General features: G+C 44.5%; 1 protein-coding gene across 2 annotated transcripts in view; it reads right to left on the reverse strand.

The window, feature by feature from the left end:
* The window catches only part of RCOR1 (REST corepressor 1), an 82,239-nt gene that overhangs the window by 18,133 nt on the left and 44,463 nt on the right, over positions 1-19,643 (reverse strand). For both annotated transcript variants that reach the window (XM_064423298.1, XM_064423300.1), the window contains 2 exons: positions 5,406-5,458; positions 1,238-1,399 (listed from right to left, as the gene is read on the reverse strand). In XM_064423298.1, the coding sequence (XP_064279368.1) occupies positions 1,238-1,399; positions 5,406-5,458 (215 nt within the window). The remainder of the gene's footprint in view (positions 1-1,237; positions 1,400-5,405; positions 5,459-19,643) is intronic.

The following is a 19,643-nucleotide window of genomic DNA, read 5'->3' on the forward strand; positions in this document are numbered from 1 at the left end:
AAAAATATCATTACCTAGGGAACAGTGCATGAGCTTGGCATCCCTGTACTGGAATGCACTTCACTCAGGGACAGAGAGCCATGCTTCTGCACATAAAGCAAATTGAGAATTTCTTGCTTTGCAGTTAACCAACCAACAGGACGGGTTTTATGTTCTCTTTTCCCCAGGACATTCCCCTGCCCTATTTTTCCTCCTATATAAGAACACAGGAATAAAGCAGCTTCACTCTTCAAGAGTTCCATCACCTGACCCAAAGGAATGGGAGACCCTAGGACTCCAAGAACATTGGGAAATGAATGTCAGTGAAGGACATGGAACATCAAGGAAGACATGATGAAAACAAGCCTCTTTCTGCCATCCTTTTGAAAAGGGACCTTCATCCTTGGACAGCAAGTGACCTTTTGCTTTTCAGCAGGATCAGCAATACAGACCTGTGTCACATCTGCTTTAAAGAGGCTGAACAGGCTGCAACAGCCTAGGCTCACTTCAAAGGGTCACAAACAGTGGAACTGGGTCCTGCTGGAACACTCAAGAGGCTACTTTACTGAAGGAGAGCAAAGACCAAAGTCTAGTTCCCACCCAGGTGATGAACCACTTGAAGACACTCTCAAGATACAATTAATACAAATTTTTACAACCCATCCTCTCCATCTTTCAAAAGAAAACTGCACACTCCCTAGCACTTCCCTTTCAGGCAGAAATCTATCTTGAAGGTTTCAATCATACATTTAAAACACTATCATTACAACCTAAAGCAAAAGACTGAAGCTTGCAAGGATGTATAAACCTCCAACACCGCATCTGCTGACAGTCCAAAATCACATTAAGCACAGAGTTTATCATTCAATAAAATTAGTTCCTAAAAATCAAGTGCAAGAAAAGAAATCAACCTTGCACAGAAATGATCTTTAGTGCATATGTGTGGGCATATGTGTACAGACCATGCCTGACCTCCAGCTGAGACAAACACTACCATAGCACACAGGGGACTGAAAACTGTAATTTCCAACCAAAGAAACCACACAGTCATAGTTATCCTGAACCAGTAAAGCACTTCAGGAAAATACTTCTACAGAGACTCTGGGAATAACATTGTTTCTTTCTATTCAGGGTAGCATTTTCCCTCTAACATCCCCTTTGGCCTGTTCTCTCTCAAGAGCGTTAGACACACATTCAACACAAACAGCACTGAAGACGACAGTCTGTTCTGCTTGCCCACTCCTGCAACACCACTTACCATCTGCTGGATCCTGTGAAAGGTTTTCCCATGGAAACTGAAGGCCTGTTCAAACAAGACCTTGTCTTCCACTGTCCACTCATCTGGGAATGGAGTAAAGTTTGGCAGATCTGCCAAAGACTTCTCGATGTTGTGCTTGTGCCAGAACAGCATCCCAAGAGCCTAGAAGTAACACAGACACCAAGGTGACAATTGTAATCAAAAGAAACATCACTGGAAAATGGAAAGGGAGAGCTATGACATTTTTCTCAGGCAACACATTAGACATAATTTTAATTCTCAGCTACATCAGATGCTTTTCTGAGTGCAAGAAACCTGGAATCTGCCCCCCAGCTAGGTTGTGAAGACCAGCCCAAAGTTTATCAAAATCACACAGGTCATCATGTAATAAAATATTAGCAACAGAAAGGTGGGAGAAAAAACTTAATTACTTCAGCTTTACTGATCATGGTATGCACAGATAAGTTGAGCAAAGGCTTGGCAAGTCTACCTAAAAAGACTGGACAAAAGGCAGCTTCTTCCAGTGCTGGACTCTATTTCCTGGTAATTAGAAGGATGGTTTCATTGACTGGGAGTTTTTATAATTGTTTACGGGGTTCTTTCTGAGGGGGAACAGAAAAGAGAAGAGAATGAAACAAGAACTGGAAGAAGGAAAGGCAGAGAACATGCACCACCTTGACTTGCTGCTAAGAAGTTCCTGGCCCAAAGAAGGAATAAATCTCATACATTCTGGGGGCTGCTCTTTTGTTCCCTTGAGAGAGACCTCATTCTGCTGCTGCAGTCTCTGGTTCTCAGTTCCAAAAACAAAGTGCCTGTGCTGCACTTCACCACCTGCAAACCCTTCCCTTTTGCCATCTCCGAGACACTCGTGTAGCCCCCCTCTCCCAGGGCTCCACAGCCCCTGTGTGCTATGACACAACACTACCTCTGGCATGCCAGCAACCACTGCAAATCATTTTGGGAAGGTCTGACTCTGCACAGCTAAAAAACAGCCTTTCACAATTGCTGAGAAGTGAAAACAATCCCTAACATGCTGAGTAAAACGTAAGAGTAACCGGCTCATCATATGCAAACTCGGCTCAGGTTTCACAGCCACAGTTACCCTCATCTAGTAGTTTCACCCTGGCTGCCCAGCATTACAAAATCCCTCCAAAATTGGGGTTTCCCCATGACTTTGCTATGCAAAAAAGTAGTTCCTTTATGGGATCTCACACCCCTGAGATTCTGCAGAGAACATGCATATAAATGTAGTGTTATCCAAGATCTTGCCCAGATTCTACTGGGCTCTCAGTGCTGCCTGGACACCTTCTCCTCCCTTTCACCACCATGCAGAACAAGCAGTAATCTCAGTGGTAGCACAGTCACTCGAGATGCCACAGAAGCCACACAGCTGTTTTGGCAAGGATAGGTCAAAGAAACTATTTTGCAGTCATGAAGGACTGAGTTTTCTCTCCCCTGACAATCTCATTCAGCTTCAAATATGAGATCTACCTGACATCCCTATGAGGAAGCAAGGGATAAACAAGGAGCGAAACATTTTGGGAGGGCAGGGTAGCATTAAACAGCACTGAGGTGTTAGTAAGGACTGAGGGAAGAGCTGCTTATCTAAAGCAAGAGGTAAACAAAAAAGATTTTCCTTATAGGCTTGTTGAAGAAGAGATCAGTATTCATCTTCCACCTGTGCTGCCCTGGAAGAAATCTGCACTCATACACAGGTGAGCACGGGCCTTTTGTCCCAGGGTGTGTGACAAAGGCTGGCAGGAAAGGCCAGGTCACAGCCAGACTTACTGTGGTGCTTCTAGAAGTCTGTGACTACTACAGCACAGCAACCCACAGCTGTCTGCAGCACCAGCTGAAGAGCCTGCCCTGCCAGAGCTCACTGGCCTGTGGGGAGCCCTCCCTTCGCCTGCCCTGGGGCTGGCCAGGCTGCAGGGACTCCCACCAGCACAGTCCTGAGCCTCCAGCCATGATCCAGCAGCAGCAGAGCCAACAACAGGGCACTGAGCCACGGGCAAGGGGAGTGGAAGGACAGGGATGGGAGCCGGGCTGGCACGGATCGGGCAGCTGGACAGGAACTGTGCTGGGCAGAGCAGCACCAGCACACGCCCCAGCACCCTGCCAGCAGCTCCCATCCCCTTCCACAGACTGGCACATCTCAGCCTTTAAAGAGATGTTTTGGGCAGTGGGCACAGGTGGAAAAAGGCAATCTCTGTATGATGACTGTTATCCAAGCCACCTGGACAGAGAGCAAAGTGACCGGCTGTCAGGGGAACGCGCGTGTGGGAGAGAGATGCCTTGGCCAGGGAAGCCCAGAGACAGTGGCCAATTGCTAAAGTGAGCTTTTACTGGCTTCCAGGGAGTCTGCAGCAGCTTGTCCAGTTACCCAGCCAACAGCAACTCTGATGATACCTGCTGAAGACAGAGTTTCCCTTGGTGACACAAATAATCATCCTGATTTGAAAGCCTTGACACTTGTCCCTGTAATACAAAATGAATGTGTGCCTTCCAGAGCAACACAAGCTAGATCCTCTCCAGTTATTTCCTGAAAATGCCTAGCACAGCTCTCTAGGAAATCCCAAAGGGCATGGCAAACATGTTTAACTCCTAAGTATTATGTGAGAGTGCTACAGAAGGAATGAGAATTTTTAGGAGCAGGGACACTTTTACAAGCTGCTCAGTCACTTTACACTGTGATGTGGCAAGGCATGCAACTTCTGTACACAGAGGGGGAGAGAAAAATGGAGAAAAAGACTCAAAGGAATGAGTGGGAGGTCTGTATTTTCAACATTAAAATTAATGCAAATCTCTGTTAGCTATATTTAAGTGTTCCAAATCACAAGAACTCAGTGGTTTGTTTTTTTTAAATCACACAAGCTTCATTGTCATCAGTCTTCTCTATCAGACTTCACTTTCCAAACAACACTTCTCCACTAAAATAATGAAACCCATTTCTACTATTCCAATACCATCTCTTTTGAAATGTTATCCACAATAATCAATACTAGGGTATATCAATATCAGCTGAAGAGAGTTACTATCTTTATTTTCATTTTAAGCTCACAGCCTTTTGATGCCTTCATGTTCGTTTTATTGCTGTTTTCTGCTCTTAGAAACTACAATTATCAAGCCTGACCATTCCTGGTTTTGCTGGAAATTTTGCTGGTTATCTCAACTTCAGTGTTCTTGTTCAGCAAGAAATCTTTTTGAGCATGATATCAACCACAAAGTCTGACTCAAGGATGACAGCAGAATCATTTACCTAGAAGCCCTTTCCCATCCCAACCATTTGTTTCTATGCTCACAGCCTCTGTCTGAACAATTTCATAAACATTCAGGTTTTTGTACTTGTAGAGACAGTATGTGATTTGCCAATACACTATGTCATGACATTCCCTGCCTTCCCTTTCCGAGCAAGTATGAGTGCACGAGGAAACTCCACAGAATTCAGAAAAGTTTCCCAGGCACAGATCTACTCATCTCCCCAGCAAGTTTTGAAATCATTGTCAGTTAACACAGGAAAGATTAGTACACAATCCTAGACCACAGGGAATAAAGGAGAGGTCTGTTCCTCAGACCAGGGTTCCCATCCCTAGGTTGCAGGTACTGGATAGGGGTCAGTGACCATTGGCAAAGTCATCCCCTGTTTACTGCACTGACAGCCAAGGTGCTCATCTGTGAAATGCAAAATGATTTGCAGCACACTTTTAAGGTAAATAACTGTGGGTATCAGTTTGCCTCAGAAAAGCACATGATGGCTCAATAGCTCATTAATAACTGGCAAGACATCCATGAAACAGAGATGGAGCAGTCAGCTGGAAACTGCAGTGCAATCAGGCAGCCATCCAAAGATAAGCCAATCTTTTTAACATTGTTTAGGGGTTCTGAAAGTGCTCAAGAAGCAGTCACCAGAGGAAGCATAATACTCATGGCCAGACTCCATTAGAAATTATAACGGTTTTGTTTTTCTTCTTTTGACTCTTGATGTAAAACTAGGGGTAAACTCTATATCCACAGAGTACAGGCTACTATTAAAAACAACTGGTTTTGGGACAAGTAGTAGAGCAGAAAACACAAAGTACAGAAAGAAAGAAGAAACTCTAGGCAGTCTCTCTAACTCATGCTTGAATACTTGCTGAGAAAGATTTTAAAGTATTCAGTGGGTTGTTACCTGCTCCATATTGTATCCATGCTTCTCTTTAGCAATGGCAATATATTCATCCACTGAAAAACAAAGAGAAGGTGTAAGTGCATTTCATATCATGATCTCATCTCCCCTTCCCTTTCCCAGTCTAAACCCAGGTCTGCAGCTCTGACTTCAGCCCTCCACAGAGAACTCTCATGAACAGCTACTGTTTCCAACAATTCAGGAACAGAAGGAAATGTAAGAAAAACAAGCCACCAGACAAACTACACATTTTCCTTAAGCCTAAATGGTCCATGACAGCCAATCCAGTTCCAGTACTTCTGAAACGCAGCCTACAGTATTTCAGAACTTGTTCATCAAAACTGTAGACATGACTTTGTCAGCTGCTTTTTGGGGTGTGTGTTCATTTTGTGGTGGGTTTTTTATTGGTTGGTTGGTTGTGGTTTTTTTCATAGCCCCAGAGTAGTTGTTTTCTTAAGGAAAAACATCCCCAGACACAATCCATACTTTCCAATACTGCCAGAATCCTAGTGTTGCATGACTACTACAGACACCTTGGTAAATTTTTCAATTCTTAGGTCTCAGCAATTTTTATCTTGGACCAAACCCACACTCTTGTATCACTACGACCCGTGAGCTTTCAATCTTTACAATGAATGTGCACTGAGAAGTTACATTTTGTATAGATGGGACTAAACCCAAATGTCTCTCACTCAGAGTGACTGAGCCCACATTATGCCCAACAGCACCCATTTGAGAGGAAGAGATCAAAGTTAGTAGCAGTGGTGGTGTTGTGAAGTCTGTGCCCTTGTGTCTGACCATAAATAGCCACACTGTAATGAAAGTAACACCACTGAAAACAAAAAAATTAATCTAAAAGGTGAGACTCCTGCTTCATGTAGAGGAGTGGAAGATGCCAGAAGCACTGGTTGCCTGTATGATCCCCAACAACATGCTAGTAGTACCCTCACATAAAACTGATACACACAGCCAAATTTTTCACCCTTGTACAAAAATCAGACTTCACAATGAGTCACATAGCAATGAACTCAAAAATCATTCCCCCTTCTTTTTCTACAGATACCCAGGGAGGAATGAAAGCAAGTTACAGTGCTGAACACCAGACTCATGGAGATCAGGCACAGCAAGGAAATGGTTCTGTGCACTCTGCAGCTAAGGAAGCCACATTTCCCACAGCCTGGACCTCATTATTAATTTCAGGTCTCAAATGTGCTTCTTGCCTATTTTCTACCTCTATGAACACTCTTATGGAATAGCACAGTATTCTTTAAAAGCTCTTCTGTCAAGCTGGGAGATCCTCAATTATTCCTCCAGCTTATTAAACTAAGCTATAAGCTCAAAAAGGTACTGGGAAAACAGAAAGGATAAATCAGAAAACACACAGCAGGAGAGCTCCAGTCTCTTATTTTCAACTTGTCATTAATCATAAGAATTTAGATCTAGGTACTTAAAGTAGACATCCCATCTTTAGACTAGCCAATATGACATGTGATAGAAATCACAGACCTTCATCTGAAAAGTACAAAAACTGTGCTAATTTTCACAAAATGGTGTTGGAAAAGAGGGACTTGTTAAGTGTCCTGCAAAAGTACATGAGAATATTAATACAGCCATATGTTGTGGCAGAAGAGCGTGCTGTAAACACAGGCACAGTTCCACATTAGCAAGGACATTCCATGAGGTTCTTGTCCTTCCAGGCTCCCACCTGCACACCATGGCAACTCCCAACAGGCTGACAAACCTGTTCATTGCTCCATGTTCTAGATCCATTCAGTAAAAGTTTTATTAGCCTGCTGGAAAAAGGTCTAGCCACAACCATTCATTTGCACTGCTACAACACAAACACATCTGTCTCTCTAAGTCGACAAATTATTTCTAAGAACGATGTTGAACTGGGATGAAAACCATCCCTTCTTGCAAACAACCTTTTCTTGCACAAGCAAAACATAATAAAATAGTTGCAAAGGCAGTGGAGGTGCTTGGGACAATGACCAACTTCCTAGGCTCAATTTGCTGCATTGCCTAATAGAACATCCTGAGGGTTACCAATGCCTAGTATGAGCCCTGAAAATCAGCTTCACCACAGGAAAAAAAAAAACAAACCCAACTTGCAAAACCACATCACAAGCAGAGAACATGATCCAGAAGAGACATACAGGGCAAACAGGGACAGAGAAGGGAACTGCTCATACACACACCACCCCTTCCCTCCATATGCCCAGTGGGGCAGGGAACCTCAGTAGGATAGGGGCAGAACAGCAACTTCAGGTGCTTCCAGAGTTACAAAACCACATCAAGAACAACGGCTGCCAGGAAACCCTACATGCAGCATTTCCCTGTAGTTCAGCTAAATGCTCTCTGCTTCCTTAAAAAACAGGCATTGCACATGCAGTGCTATATATTTTGTCTAAGGAGGACGTGAAGGAAGGAGGAGGGAAAGGAGCTGAATTCTCTCAAGTCCAAGGCTGAATTAAGCTCCTGAATGCTAAGTACTACTGCATTAACTACCCTGCTTTCACCATGGAAAGATCTACAGCTCCTCATTTGATTTCAGCATCTCATCCTTTAATATATACAGAGAAGAGATGAGGTCGTTGTCCTTTCCAGCATATTATCTTTCTTATGCCTGATGTTAAGTAATGAAAACGTACTTGCTCCCCAAAAAAATCATTACAGCATTTTCTCTCCTAACCAAGCAAGAATATTAGCAAGGTCCCCACATTTCAATAGGATTTCTCTTCAAACAAGGCAATACAGCACTGAGCCAAACAGTAGACTATGAGTGACTAGACAACATGAAAGTAAGCTTTCAGGAAAAGATGCTTTTACTGTCACGGTCGGTTCTGTAACACCTCAGTATTATATCTCATTGTTACAGTGGAGGAAGAGAAAAGAATAAGGCAATAAGGCAGTAAACTGACCATGAGCACACAGCAGTAGTACTCCTAAACACTAAAAGAGCATTTGTGGGTGAAGGACAGACAAGGAGTACTCCACCATGCTCTCCTCTTGGCTTGTTTCCTGCCTGCTTACTGCCAGTCTAGCCCCTCCTGCTTGTCATTTCTTGGCTAATGTGAGCTCACTTGCTTTGATGCGTGCACCCGAGAGGAATGACAGTCCCTTGAGCAATCCTTCCGATTGCTCTTTCTTTACCTTCCCCCTCCATATGCAGTCAGCAAGGAAGAGCATGGCACCAGCTGAGTCACGGATCCCTTTAGTCTCCCATACCAGTAGAGCCTGGAATTTCCACAAGCTCAATGCTTTACATGCCACACCAGATAAAGAAGTGTCCTCTTCCATCTCTGCCTTCCCTCCACACCTCTGGCGAGCACACGGCAGCGGGCACGTGAAACTCTGCTCGCCGCGTTGCAGCGGCATTCAGTCACGCTCGGTGCGTAACAGCAATCTGTCCAGACATCACAGTCCAGAGCCAGAGCAGCCTGGGGCAGGGCCCTGCTTACACCAGAAGAGACAGCTTGCCAGCACAGCTCTGAGCTGCTTTCCAGAAGAGAACAAGCAAGAGCAGTAGAGCAATCCCAGCTCATTCCCCCAGCATAAAATACACCACCAAGCACTCTTCCTACCAGCGTAACTTTTTCCTGAACAGCGTGGGTAAGAGTATCCTCACCTCCAATCCAACTCATTTCCCTACGCCAGAAAGATATTTCAATACAGACCAGGCCAAAAATACAATGAAACTTGAATAGAAACAGTTGTGTGACAGAAGATGCATTGCTCCTGTGAAGGCTCTTGTTGCTACTAGAAACCAGATGGGGGGAGGGACAGAGAAGAGAACCATAAAATGTATTTCTTCACCTACTTGGCTACATTTCTTCTCTTATGTGCATTTTAGCTGTGTTGGGGTGAGCAGGATCACTCTGTCCACCCCACACCCAAAATGGAGTGAGCATTGGCCCAAAGAGCCCCTTCCTACAGCCAGTCGTGCTCAGGAAAGCAGCAGTAGCACAAAAGGCAGGGATGCAAAGGGAACAGAGCCTCACATACACACTGTCACCAGCAAAGAGGGGCACAGAGTGCTCAGATGCTAAAAGACATCTCCTGAATAAGAGATGACTGAAGGACCCTGGGTGTAGCACTAAGACAGCCAAAGAGGTAAGGGAAATGGAAGTGGCAAAGGAAGCACAGAAAGATGTTTCCACCCCCCACCCCACTAGAGAGGGGAGTTTGACCAAAATGGTACCCTTAACCCCCTGAATTTTATGTTCTTGCTCCCAGCCAGCCTTCTCATAAAGACTTGCCTTTTGCTAACTCACTTCCCTGCAAAAATTCTTCACCAGAGGCAAAAGAAAGAGGAACCTCTTGGCTGACACAGGGAAGGAGGTAAATGAGCAAACAACTGCATTGCTGATTTTCAGTCCCACATCCTTGAACAGTGAATTGAGACGTAAAACATAAGCATTTATTTCAGAAGGGCGGGAGAACTGTGAAAAGAGGAATGCCTGAAAAGAATGACTCCCGTCATCACCATTTGATCACATTTCAATCTCTCCGAGTGGGTCCTTCTGGAGAATTTCTCCCCCCTTCCCAAACTTGCTTGTCAATGACCCCACAAGAATCACATGGTGTTCAGCAGACTCAACGACCCTAAGGCAGGTTTGCAGCATGAGTGAGTGTGCTAAAGCCCATAGAAAGCAACAGGAATGCAGAGGTAGAGCTGTTGCTGCAACCTCAGTTCACCCCTATTACTAGGGTACTGCAGGAGCTCTGAACACTTTGCATATTACGTGATGCAATACCCTGGCAGAACAGGGTGAAATGAGGACAAAAGCAGCATCCTTTGCAGCCTCAGTAATGTGCTTCACAGGGTTTGATCAATGTTGGAACCTGCAAGGAATTCTGGATGTTGCTATACATCTTTCCCTCCCCTCCATCTCCCCTGAGAATAGGAAAAAAAATGAAAGAAAAGAAAAAAAAAAGAGAGAGTCAAGACCCAAAATAAATCTATACTATATAAAGAAAATAAGGACATGTAGACACGTGAAACTTTTCCAAATTCCAAAACACAATTATGACGGTACGCAAACAACCGAGCACAGTTTTCGCCTCGCCTGTAATAAAAACGAGCAGCTGCATTGCCGTCCCGCTGCCCTGGTGGCACCGGTGGAGCACTCCTGCCACCTCGTGGTCCCAGCCCGGGAGAGAAAGCTGCCAAAAGCACACCAGCCTGCTCAACTGTCTCCCTAAAGTTAGCTGCAACTGGATGCAGGGGAAGCAGGCAAAGATCCTGAACAAAATCACCTGAATGAAACTAAAGCCTACGTTATCTTAGAGGTCGTTCTAACCTTAATTATTCTGTGTTTCTGTTCAAAAGGTTCTTATGCCTTGGAAAAGCTATTTCTTCTTCTTAGTAAGATGTGATGTAACAGGCAGGAGAAGAGAGGGAGACAGAGCACAGAGGTGTTTTGTGTCCTGCGCTGACCCACCTGGGCAGGCACACAGCCTCCTTTAACACAATTTCTAGGAACAGAAAGTGCTGGTTACACAGACACAAAGGCTACTTAAAAACCTCTTCACGCAACTGAAGGCACAAGAGGATTTGGGCTTCAACTCCACAGCAGCTGCAGCAGGTGAGGATAAAGTCTGGATGCAATTGCAAGGCACAGGAAAATTTACCCCTTACTGGAGAAGCTTACTTGAATAGGACAAAGAGAAAAATATGTTGCAGCAGGACATGGTAACTTGAGTCTCTCCACAGTACCTATCAACCTCCCACCCACTTACCCCCTGTTGCTCAGATTTTACTTGTATATCATCTCTTGTCCAGGTACCAAGGACCACAGGGTGCCAGTGCATTAGAAGTCTCCTATGGCAGCAGGACCAGACTAAGCACCCCTATCCTCCATCCACCACTTTCCACTAGTGAGCACAAGCACCTGCCTGGAATCCCAGGGATCCAGACTGACAAACTGTGCCACCCAAAAGCTCTTTCCCAGCCCATCAGCTCCCTCACCCAAGCATGCAGTTAAAGGCATACAAGCACTGAGTGGTGGCTGGCAGTATGGAGATGCTCCGACCTCCTAGGAGAGGCAGTCCAGGACTGTCCTGTCACCTACCCACACAGGCTGCCCCTTTGTCCTGTACCTGCTCTGGAGCCACTCAGGGCACTGACCACCACAAAAGCTGAAAGCTACTCATAGAAGTTTTATATGGTTGTATACCATATAAAAATCCCTTTTATTGGGAGGTTGCACAAGCCTGAGAAGAGATGAGCCCTCCTAGTTTCAGCAAGGAATGAGACTGGCTGAAGCCGAAAGTGAGACTCATTCCTTGCCCCAGCACAGCACAGCAGCAGGGATGAGCAGGCAGGTAGGAACAGGTCTACATAAACTTGCACTGGTGAGGAAAAAAGCTGTTCACAGAACACACCTGGAGCGTGGAAACTGCAGCCTGACAGAGAATAGATCAAGGAATAAAATGGAGTGCCCCACTGCTGGGAGATTTATCCCTTTAAAAACCCTAATACCTACCAAGAGTTTCCTTTGTCACACAAAGGCAATCATCCCCAAGCAGTGCACGCCAATAAACTAAAAAGAAACACTGTATTTCCTACCTCCATTTTTGTTATTGTTAATACTGCTCTTTGCATGGCCTGCACCTAAGGACAAGTTCAAAGTTGAAACCTTAGTGATGGTTAAAGACTCCACTCATCTGCCTTTAGATTTTGCTACACCAGCTAGAAAGCTGAACTACAGACACTGTATACTGGCTAATTTGCATAATTTTTGTGGCTTGCCAAAACTGTATTAAACTCTTTACCAGGAAAGGCCTTTTGCTAGTACACATGTAACTTTCAAAGCCATTACCAATGGATGTTCCCCCCTGAAGTTGCACCCTCTGCTGACACCATCACACCATGAAAAGTCTCAACAGACTGCACGTACACAGGGCAGTGTGCTAATGAGGACTGCCAGAAGGAAAGGCAGATGGGTGATGCTCTCTGCTGCTGCTGTACTCCTTCAGAAAGGCCATGTGGATGCCCATGGTAAGGACACACACAGAGGATCCTCTGGGAAGAAAGACTGCTTCTTATACATCCATCACATTCAACCTACAAGCAGAAATTTGCTCTGCCATAGCAAATTAGTTACCCATAGCATCGTTTGCCATAGCAAACTGAACACCAATTCACTTGAGGGATTGCACAGGTTTAAATATCTACAGAGCCCTGGGTACCACGAGCCCAGATGTTGCCAGATGTGCTACAGAAAAGGATGACAGAGATCTGACAGAGTAGTAACAAAGAGGAAATAATTGTCTTTGGGACCTAGCACAGAACAGGAAGAGCCAAATGAGATAACCATGGGACTTAAACTGTGACCATATCAGAGCATGGCTATCATTTAGCACTGCAAGCCTGATCCTAAATCAGACGAGACACTGGACTGCATTAAATGTAATGATCAGAGCAATTGATATTGGGTTTAAAGCCATGTGAGAGCAGAAACCCAGCACACATTAGCTTCTGGCAGGGAGAAAACATTCATTCCCATGTATGACCTTCCAAGACAGAAAGGCAAGTTACAGACAGGATAAATGCATACAGAAAACACCTAAAAAACAAAGTGAGTTTATGGCAGAATAGCTCTTGGCATTATTCAGTACTGTGCTCTCAATTCAGTCTGAGAAGCCCTAAAGCCAGATTTCTTCTGCTGTCAAACTTTGGCTTGAGTTCACTCTGCTGGGAGGTCACAGCCTAGGATTATACACTTCAACTACAGGCAACACACCCAAGCAACTCAAGTAGCAACTTGAGCATTATCAATACAGTTGTGGCAAGAGGTAGATTATTAAAAAAAAAAAAAACAAAACCCAATCATATTGTTCAGTGCAGGGGATTCTAACTTGGGTTAGAAGAAACTCCTTTGCACAGATTTTTGTATAGAAATTATCATGCTCACTCCTTGAGAATGCCTGATCCAGTGAATGCTTTCCAAAAGCCGTATTTGCTAATTTGGAAAATAATCAAAAAAGCCAACAAACACCACACCAATTTGACACACACTAATGAGAGAACCAGTATGGGAGACCCCAGAGTCAGATTATTAACAATCCCATACAAGGCTTCAATACCCTACCTAGGAACATTCTCAGCTCTTCATCCACATCATGCTTTATACATTGAAATTCTTGGTCTGCAAAACACTCAGCGGGAATATTATAAAGCTTCACTGAGTAACCTGCTGCCACCCAGCTTCAGAAGCCACCAAGGAATATTCAGAGTGAAAACACTCTAAAGAGGGTAAAACCTTCCACAAGGTCCATTTTCTGACCTCAAAGAGATTTTGAAAGCTCCTAAAAACCAGAACTATTATATTCTCTGCTGTTGTAGGAATGCAGACTAATGAAAGCCCTGCATCAGAGCCAGGCTTCCTAAACAGCATGTGTTACTCCACTTCCCCACAACACAGGGTCTTTGTGCAGCATGAGGGAACATGCACAAGGGGTATGCAGGAGCAGAATAGCCATCAGGTTAAATTACAGCTCGTTATTATTGTTACTGATAATAAGGCCTGTGACAAGAAAGGAGAAGCCACGCTGACTCCCTTTATATTGGACACAAAAGCAAAAGAAATGATCAATTTGTCCCATGGCTGCCTCCTTGAGGGATGCCACTTGGGCAGAAAGGAAGCATCAGGCAAGCCAGCAGTGAGCAAGAGGAAGGAGACAAGTTTGAGTCACACAGTTGCTGCCCTCAGCAGATGTGCATCACCCCACTACACACAGGTCAGCCTTTGGGAGACACTGACATTCGGTGCATCCATTCTTGCACTTATCTACTTCCTACAGGCTCAGAAGCAGAAGTGGTGCAAAGCTGTGTCTGACCTCTCTAAGTAGACCATGCAGAAAGACAGCAAGGTTCCACAGCCAGATCTTGAATGACATCATTCACAGAGTAGCCTCTAAACCAAAGCAGTAGTGTTATGTTGTCAGATATTAAGGTATTAAAATACTGCCAAATTAAATCGATTTAGAAAAAAATCAAGTTACAGATTCAGACAGCACATGCTGAAACTTGGATTACATGCAGGCTCTCAGCCCTCAAGGCTGACCCTAAGACACTCTGTGGAAAAGCCTATGATAAATCAATGTTACTAAATAGACCCTGGAATATCAGTGGTGGGTTACCATGGTTTTAGTCAGGAGTCAGACACCCAGTCCTTACTGAGAAGTTATTATGTATATATATTACCACTAATGCTTGTAGTGCTAGAAAATTCACTACAACCCTATGACAATTTGAACCTGCACAAGAAGCACATGAACAGGGAAGTAACTTAACGTAGAGTGCAAAAGTAAGAGTACAGGAAAATTAAGTAGTAGGAGTGGTTCCTAATTAGAGCAAATGATGCCACAACAAACACATAACGATGAGGGAAGCTCTGGCACATGTCCTGGAGAAAGCCAAGCTGCTTTGCCTCCTGCACTAGCAGGTCTGTAAAGGTCACACTTGGCAACACATGAACTTATCACAGCAAGCTGTTAGGGCTATGACCTCCTCAAGCATTCTTCCATGAAGACATCTCCCATGAGAGCTCCTCCCTGCCTGTGCACAGCTTCCATCACTTACCTATAAACATACACTTGCTGACTAACTTTGCTTTAAGGAAAAAATAATAATAAAAAAAAATAAATAGAAAGTTACCCTTAGTTCCCTGATCCTTCCTATTTTTTGCTCACAGCTACCATAAGGGACCAGAAAAAGCAAGCTAGTCCTCTGAAATGCTCAAGCCTGCCGTTCCCAGCAGGCCTGGAGCACACTCAGCCCGTCCCAGGGCTGGGCCAAGCAGTGAAGCAGCTGCAGCCTCCTCGTTCTCGTCGCACTGGTCCTACAACTCACGCAGCGCCAATCAGGCTGGCTAAGGCTGCTCCCAAACGAATTCCAGATCAAGGCTCAGTGCCAGGTAACTCTTAACACAGCCATCATCACTCCATTACATCCACGTCATCCTGTCTCTAAAGTTCTCTCAGGAAAAAAAGCTTCCTCTGAGCCAGCAGTGGCTGGATCCCACAGCCGGCATTTCAAAGTGGGTCAGCCTGACACGTTCGCAGAGGCCTGGATCTCACTGCAGGGAAAAGGAGGAACAGGTGGCAGGAGAGAACAAGGCACATGAAGAAACTGGTGACTGCCTCCCCCCTCCCAGCACAGCAGCAACAATTCCTCCAGGAAAACACAGCTACCTTAGATAAGACATCCTTTTCCTGGATAGTTTCCAAAACACTGTCTTCTTCAGGCTTTTTTTTTGTTTGTGGGCTTAGTGGGAAAAAAAAACCAAAAAAACAAACCACAACAACACAATTCAGTGTACCTTTGTCACAATCCATCCAAATATGCACCCTAGTTCTTTCAAACTAAATTGCTTTCCTGACTCCACTACTGTGAAAGGGTTAAAAATTCATCTTAATTTAAATATGCATTCAGGATGCAGATATATCAACCTGCAGCAATAATGATGAAAGAACTGCTCTGAGATTTCCACACAGGGAGAGCTACAACAGCAACTAGCACGGCAGATGACAAACAAAGGGGAAACTGCAGCTAAGTTTGAGGCAACTCAGCCATTGCAGGGATACATCCACAGCCTCTGAATGCTGGTTATCTTCTTTTTGCTATTCATAATATGCTACTATAAGCATCAAAAGTTGCCTTAGTTAAAACTAAAAATTGCATTCCTTCACCTTTGTCTTTTGAGCATTTTCTGAAGTGCAGTGACTGCAGCTGCTGGGAAAAGTGGCCATGGCATTTATATTATTTCTATTCTATTTCTATTTTATATTATTAATTTATATTATTTCTACAGCTAAATTCAAGCAGAACCTTAAATTAAACACTAATTCTTTCATTTCTGAATTCATGGAAATGCATTCTTCAGCTACTGTATTTACATCCAAGCTTCACAGCTGCCAGGTTTGCTGCATAATATGAAATTTGGATTAGGGATAAACATAAACCAAATTCTGCTTTTACATTAATCCTTTTTGCTGTCACCGGGACAGACAACAAACTGATATTTCTATGTAAGGAGCATACACAAACAGCACAAACCTGAGTTTGGATTTTTTTGCCATCTTTACTTGAGCAACAAAAGGTCAGCATGTACCTTCAGGAGACAATCACAACTCCTGAAGTCCACCCCTTAGAGACCTAGCAGCTCTTTTTTCAGTGCTCATACTTTTACTACTACCAAAAAAAAAGGAAACCATCAGCTCAACAAGTTATTTTTGTTTGTGTCCTTGGACACAAACAAGCAGAAAAATCCCAAACAGGAGAAGCAAAATACATATACATCTTCCCCCACAACCTCCCACAGCACTCAGCCAACCACAAAAAAACCTCAAGTATAAGCTCAGCTAGGAGTTCAACAACAGGTTTTTCTCTTTGGTAGCAAAGCCCAAGCGGCTCCTACTCTCCCATCTCTGGCCAAGGTGGCTGCACTTTTACTGAGCACCAACACAACCTTTTGTGGAGTCACAAACCAGGTCACCATAGAGGACACAGGGGAGAGTGGATTCAAAACAGAACAATTTCAACTGCTTCAAGAACCCTGATTAGGTCATGATGGAGAGGAGAGACTTAAAAACATCTTTTCTGATACATAAAAGACTATATCCTCTGCCTCACTGCTGCTGCCTGAGGAAGGGTGCCTGTATGCTGGGGAGGACATGGCTCTCAAATATCCCTGAAGCAATATTCCCTTCCATTTTAAATGCATCCTGTAAATAGGGGCTTTATTTTCTAAAAGGGAGATTTTAGGATCAGCACTTTCCCCAGTCTACACTCTCCTATTTGTGGTTTTCTGCTTATATTTATTGCACTCTACACCCCATGGAAAATGATAGCTAATGACGATAGTGACAGAGTCACATGTTCACAGAATTCACAGGACAAAATAAGTAAGCCAAGGGGAAAAGACTATGTCCAAACATAAGCTCTTCTTCAAACAGCTATGGCTCAGATACACACTGAAAACAGAGACCAGCCACAAAAAATCATGATCAGACACATGCAGTTAATCTTGGAAGACATTTTCATGTTCTTTATTCTGATAGTCATTTTAAATTAGAGAATAGACAAAATAGATTCCCAAGCTTGCTCAACATTCTCTTTACTAGAGTAATCCAGAGCCCATTTTATGCAAAGATTAACCCTTGAACTAAAGCTAGAGACAGACTCTGGCCACTTAAACCTGCAACCTGCCCTCTGAAATTCTGGTATTCACCATCACAACAGAGGAGAGCTACCAAAACTCACCTGCACCCTAAAAAGGCTGCAGACACACTAAGGACCAGAGCATACTTAAAAATGTAGTTGGGACATGGGCTTTTCAAATCCCCAGTGCCAACTCATAACTTCTTAGGGCGGAGCACCACACACTCCCAGTTACCCAGCCTGTGGCACAGTCAACTAAACCTTGCCCAGCCAAACACCACAGGGTTAATATCTTTAGTAACCATAGCAACCAGCACTTCTTCCTCCATCAGAGCCTCAGCTGGCACATTACTGCCTTCCCAGCATCAGGCTTTGCAGCACATTTAGGGACTGCTCCCTTTCCCCCCAGCCACAGGGTGTGGCCAGGCACATTAGGAGGATGTGGGAGCACTCAGCTGTTTCACCTAATTCTGGCATTTCTCTGTCCCCATGTCCCGTGGGTCCTTCTATTTCCCCTCCACAGAAGGGAAGCAGGATGTCTGAATTCCCCCCATGTGCACCAAGGCAGGCACAATGTAAAGCAGGGAGCCAGCTGCAGCCTCAAAAGAAGGGATACCACAGGATAACATCGGGAGGGACTGGTGAATGCTGAAGCTGGCAATGCCAATCAGCCACCAGGTCAAATGGAAGTAGCACTACAAGACCAGAAGATCCAGCTGCCATTCATGATCCAGTGTCCCAGAGGTATTAGGAACAGTGTTTGCCTGCTCAGTGACACCCCATAAACTGTAAATACACTGGAGATATCCACCAAGGTACCAGTGAGAAAACAAAACTCCCATCTAGCAGCACACATTTTCTGTCAAGAAGAGAGACAAAAAATTAGTTTCAAAGCAGAGCTTATCACTAGCAAAACAATACATCTTTTCTTCTTGTAGTGCACTTCTGAACTGCAGATGCATAAAAGCAATAATCACATCCTACCCTCTCGCCTGGTGTCCACGTCTCACTCCTGGGCAGCTGCTGCATGCCAACACTTGCTCATTTCTAAACCAACCCAAAGTCATTTTTTTGGTTCCACTCACTGGCGTGCTTGGCACAGAGAGAGACACTGCTGTTTTATTAATAGCTTCATGCTGGCCCAGCTCAGTCCTGTGCAGGGCTTCCACAGCATCGTTACAATGCATTTTTCACTATTTCCCCTCCTCCTTCACCATGTGCCACTCTAAGAGAGCAGATGCCTGTCTCCCACCTAGCTGTTCCTGCTCCTCAATGTCACCTTGCTCAAGGCATCATTCTTCCTCCTGTGCCCTTCCCCACCCTCTGTGACAGTCCCAGCACAGCCAGAACAGCTGCCCTCCATGGCTCCAAGTCCACAGAGCCTCTCAGGAGTCTCACTTCGAGAGCAAGCTCTTTGTGAGAGGTGTGACCCAGCCACAGCACAGGGCATTTGGAGCAGAGCTAGAAGGGGAGCGGTTATTTTAGGTCAAATGTTCAGTTACTGCATAGTGACATTTCTTTTTTTCATCTTCAAAAGAGAAAGGACAAACTTCTAGTTTTGGGCTAACTTTGTGACTACTATGGTAGCACTGCTATGCAAGTGACCCCTCAAAGGCAGAAGTCTGGCAGTAGATATGGACCATGCTGGCAGCATTCAACTTTGGTACTAATATGAACAAGGCAGTAAGTGATTTGTTCCCAAGATTAATGGTCAGCAAGGCAGAGGATAAAAAAAAAAAATCAGCAATATGCCAACACATACTTCTGCTTTCATCTTCTCTAATACATCCATCACTTCATGGCATCCAGGTAAAAGGTTTTCCCAGTGTGATTAAAACATTTCTTTAGCACATAGGGTGCATGGGACCCAAACAAGCTTTTAACTAATTGTGTGAGCCTGGAGCACCAGGTATGCAGATATCCACCAGGCCTCAGCTGGCTATCACACTGGTCTTTCCAGGTTTCATTTCAGCAGCTTACAGGAGACCATCCCACAACCTCCAACAGTTTAGCCAGTCCTCTGCCAAACCCATCAGGTGCACTGCTCTGAGCATTGTCACAGATCTGCTCAG

The sequence above is a fragment of the Passer domesticus genome, chromosome 6 (assembly GCF_036417665.1).
Source record: "Passer domesticus isolate bPasDom1 chromosome 6, bPasDom1.hap1, whole genome shotgun sequence".
Taxonomy (NCBI): domain Eukaryota; kingdom Metazoa; phylum Chordata; class Aves; order Passeriformes; family Passeridae; genus Passer; species Passer domesticus.